General features: G+C 39.9%; 1 protein-coding gene across 1 annotated transcript in view; it reads left to right on the forward strand.

Moving 5' to 3' along the window:
- The window catches only part of RCBTB2 (regulator of chromosome condensation (RCC1) and BTB (POZ) domain containing protein 2), a 23230-nt gene extending 19662 nt beyond the window's left edge, over positions 1-3568 (forward strand). The window contains exon 12 of the mRNA XM_010145756.1: positions 3393-3568. Coding sequence (XP_010144058.1) covers positions 3393-3533 — 141 coding nt within the window. The 3' untranslated portion in view covers positions 3534-3568. The remainder of the gene's footprint in view (positions 1-3392) is intronic.
- The last annotated feature ends 348 nt before the right edge of the window (positions 3569-3916 follow it).

A 3916-nucleotide genomic window follows, 5' to 3' on the forward strand; every position in this document is an offset into this window, starting at 1 on the left:
AGCCACTGGCGGTTTTTTTTCCTGGCCTTTTGCCTTGCACCTGTGAGTCAGGATTCTTAATCTGCTTCCTGCCTTGTCACTGGGCACGGCACCACATGCAAATTTCTCACTGCCATTTATTTCTCCACCTTTGGATTTTGCATTGCTTGTTCACTTCCGGAGTTCTCCGCCCAAGTTCTCATTGTGTCTGCTGGTGTCTGGTACAGTCATTCTGGTACCGCCTTTTACAGGCAGTGGGAGAATTTACCTGTAAGTCTCTCCTTATTTACACTTGTGCTTATATTAAAAAAAACAACAACGCTTTTGGCCTGTTGTTTACAATAAGTCCTGCTGACATACAACAAATTGCCTATTGTTATTCCTCTCCACATATCCTGTCATCTGGCTCTGGAATGTTTCACTAGCACTCAGCCTGTTATCAGCAGTACTGCAAGTGCTCTTTTTGTAAACAGACAAATACTTTCAAAGGCATTTTCCCTTTTTGCAAATTCTTAGTGCTGTGCTGATTGTGGAAATAATGTAGTCGTGGTTTTTATTATTCAAGAAGTCTGCGTAACAACAGACTTAGTAGCTGCTGTTATAACTGAGCATCTTAGTTGGGAAGTCCTCATCTTTCTCTTCCAGATTTCTTCTGCTTTACAAGAATAAAACTGATATAGCCAAATAGAAGATTACCTATTAGTAGAGCCAAAATACGTAGCTGGTAAAAATGGTTTTTAAAAATACTTGGTGTTTTGCTTTTGCCTGGCTGTGAAATGCAGGATGAAGTTTCAAAGGAGGAGAAGCTAGAAGTGTAATGTGATGGATTGATAAACAGTTCCAGATATAGAAAACAAGTAGAAAGAAGGGACTGAAACAAAACCTGATTTTAAAATGGTGCAGTAGTCTGGGCTGTATGGAGGCAGTGTACTAGATGAGATGAATTTGTGTAGAAGCTGCAAAGAGGAGGCTGGAAGTCAGTTTTGTAAATTGAGAGAGGGTATAACATCAGATTAGTAGATAACGAGAATGTCAGCTGCCGGTTACAAGGAGGTTGTAACCAAGGTATTGGTAACGGAAGGCATGAACTGCTGAAGCAAAGAGGAGCTGTACTTTCACTGTGGTGTGGTGGCAGAAGGCCAGTGTATCAGGGGAGACTGGACAGGAAGGGAGGACCTAATGATTTGATCCTGCTGACAGCGGAAGTTTTCATTAAAACTTTACTCTGGAGTTTCTCCTCTAACAAGCTTTTCAACGGTTTTGAACCCCTTCAAAGTAGAAATACCTTTAAGTGACCTGTGTCAGGTGAAGTAGTTAAAGATACATTTAGGTGTATTGTGAAGTAGTAAAACTAGCCTGGACAAAGTACTAAAGTTTATAATGGTTGAAACATAATAAAAGGGATTGGCTAGATGACTAAATATATTATCCTCCTCTTCCTTCTATGATTCAGCGTTTTAATCCGTATAGCCAGTGTTCTTTCAAAGCAGGTGGTACTTTAACACAATCACCAGATGAATTGGTTCGTCTGCCCTGGTTGCAGCATGTGCCAGACTCAGGAGTGCATTGTTGCCCCCCTCCCTACAGCCACAGCTCAGAAAAGGATGTAGTAGAATTGGTTCAGAGAAGGACAGCAAAGACTTCTTTGTCAAAGACGTGGGATAGTCTCTGTTCAAGGAGTCATGAAGTAAGCCGGGGTCTTCTAGAGAACTACATTAATATAGTAAAAGTTGGTTAAGAATCATGTGCGGTGTATCAGCACATCAGTAGAAAACTGTCCAAAGGGTTATGAGAGAGGGATAATATTTTGGAGGTTTGGAAAGATATAATTAATTCAATTTTTTGTCATTAAATGTGAACACTGCAAGGGAAAGATTTTAGTGCTGTGTCATTTGCCATTAATGTATCAGATTAACTGAGGACTGACTTGGCTACTGTATGCATCTGTTAGGATTAAAAAATGCTTGAAAACATTTTGTCCTATCTTCAGAATGTACAGAGTTGTTGCTGCAAGTTATTTTAAAGCATATTTCTACTGTACTCTGTAGCAAAGTTTAGATTAATCATCTTCTATATAACAGGATTAAAATCCAGTATTTCTTGAAACTGCAAAAATAGTGATCAGGATTCTATGACATCTGTTGTCCTCCTTACAGAGCAGTACCAGAAGAGGCAGCTGCTGTTCATTTTCTTCAGTGTACAATTTCACACATTGACTGTAAAGCTGCGCAGGTTCTGGTAGTAACATTTCAGAAACTTAAACTATCAGTGTCTTTGATCATCTAAATTTTTTTTATTTCTACTGTGGTTTTTATTTCTTCTATTCTCATTCCTTTTCCTGCTTTTGCAGTATTTTTTGATGAGAGATACAATTTACTTCTGTGCATTGTTACTGCCCTTTTAGAGGTTATTTTTTGCTCCTTTGCCTCTGTTAAAGCTTTAGTTACATCTTGACAGGGGCAATAGACTTGAAACATTCAATCTCAGGAAAAGGGAAATACACAGGTATTCTGCTAATACTATTAATTCCTGGCTGCAGTGTTTGTGTAGTTAACATAGAATAAAACTGGCAGGAAATAAGAGACCTCTTTGTGCTGTAACCCTTGAAGAGTCTACACGGGCAGTATGATCCATGATCTATAGACTCGCCTTGCTGCTGGCTCCAGCTCCGCTTGCTTCAGAAGGTCAAAACTTTTCCTTCAACAGCAAGTTGTTGCATAGGAACCTGCTAAAGTGCATGGAGAGGATTGCCACTGTTGTGAGGAGTCTGAGTGGGCAAAATCTGCAGTGTGGAATCGTGGTTGTATGGCTTAGTGGCCTATACCTGTCCTGTGCTGAGCATTTGAACATCCTGTTACAGCTGGACCAAGACAAGACAGAACCACTTCTGCTATGTTCCTAGAAAAGGGACACAATTCTTAGGTTCGCCATGAAAGACACATGTATCCTAACATCCAGTTTGTGTTCAGTGAGCATCATCCAATGTTACATCATATCTTGTCTTTATTTTCAGCAGGACTAGGGTCTCTGCCATTTTTCACAGGACCACCGCTGAATTCAGTGGAGGGAGGAAAAGAAAGGAGTTACTGATGCTCTAGTGGTTGTATGTGGGGAAAATCGATGGTTTCACTTATTAACAACTTTCCTAATGAGCTCAGTAAATGTGATTGATGGAGTTCTAGAGTCGATTTGGGTGGGTACTCCTGTTTTCTCAGAATGGGTTTATTCCATAGTTTATGTGAGCAAATTTAATCCTATCACTCGTGATCTAATTAAACTGATCATAAAAGGGACTGGTAATGTGAACAACCTCGTATATTCTTTGCTAGCTAAATTACAGACTTGAAACTGCAAAATAATAATAATTTTGCTTTCAGTCATTCATATTACAAATTACCTCAATTTGTTCCTAGGACTTGGAAGAATTTTGCTTCAGATTTTGCATAAACCATTTAACTGTTGTTACACAAACTCAAGGCTTTGCAGAAATGGACCATGACCTCCTGAAGAATTTCATTAGCAAAGCAAGCAGGGTGGGAGCATTCCGAAATTGAGGTCTGACCACCACCAGGCTGAAGAGCACATCCTCTTCCTTCCTGGAAATACTTCTACTTTGGAGAACTAACTTACCCATGGTCAGAAGGTGCAAAGGTTTGGAAAGAAGGACTCGGTGTCCGTCAGCTTAGGAAAGGTGTGGAAGTCCGCAAACGCACAGGTTTTGTAAAGATGGCTACAGCATAGGTGTACGGTGACAGTTCATTGCCAAGAGTCAGAATTTAACAACAAAAATCTAATGCAGTAACTACCCTTTCCTACTTAAAAGTCACGCAAACTAAGCTATCTGTCTGACGGTTTGTTTGGTTTTGTTTTTTTAAACAACCTGCATTTGGATCGTAGGGGACAGTGACCTGTTTGCTGCTAAAACTGTCACAGTGTA

Source organism: Buceros rhinoceros, unplaced genomic scaffold (assembly GCF_000710305.1).
Source record: "Buceros rhinoceros silvestris isolate BGI_N320 unplaced genomic scaffold, ASM71030v1 scaffold11161, whole genome shotgun sequence".
Lineage (NCBI taxonomy): Eukaryota > Metazoa > Chordata > Aves > Bucerotiformes > Bucerotidae > Buceros > Buceros rhinoceros.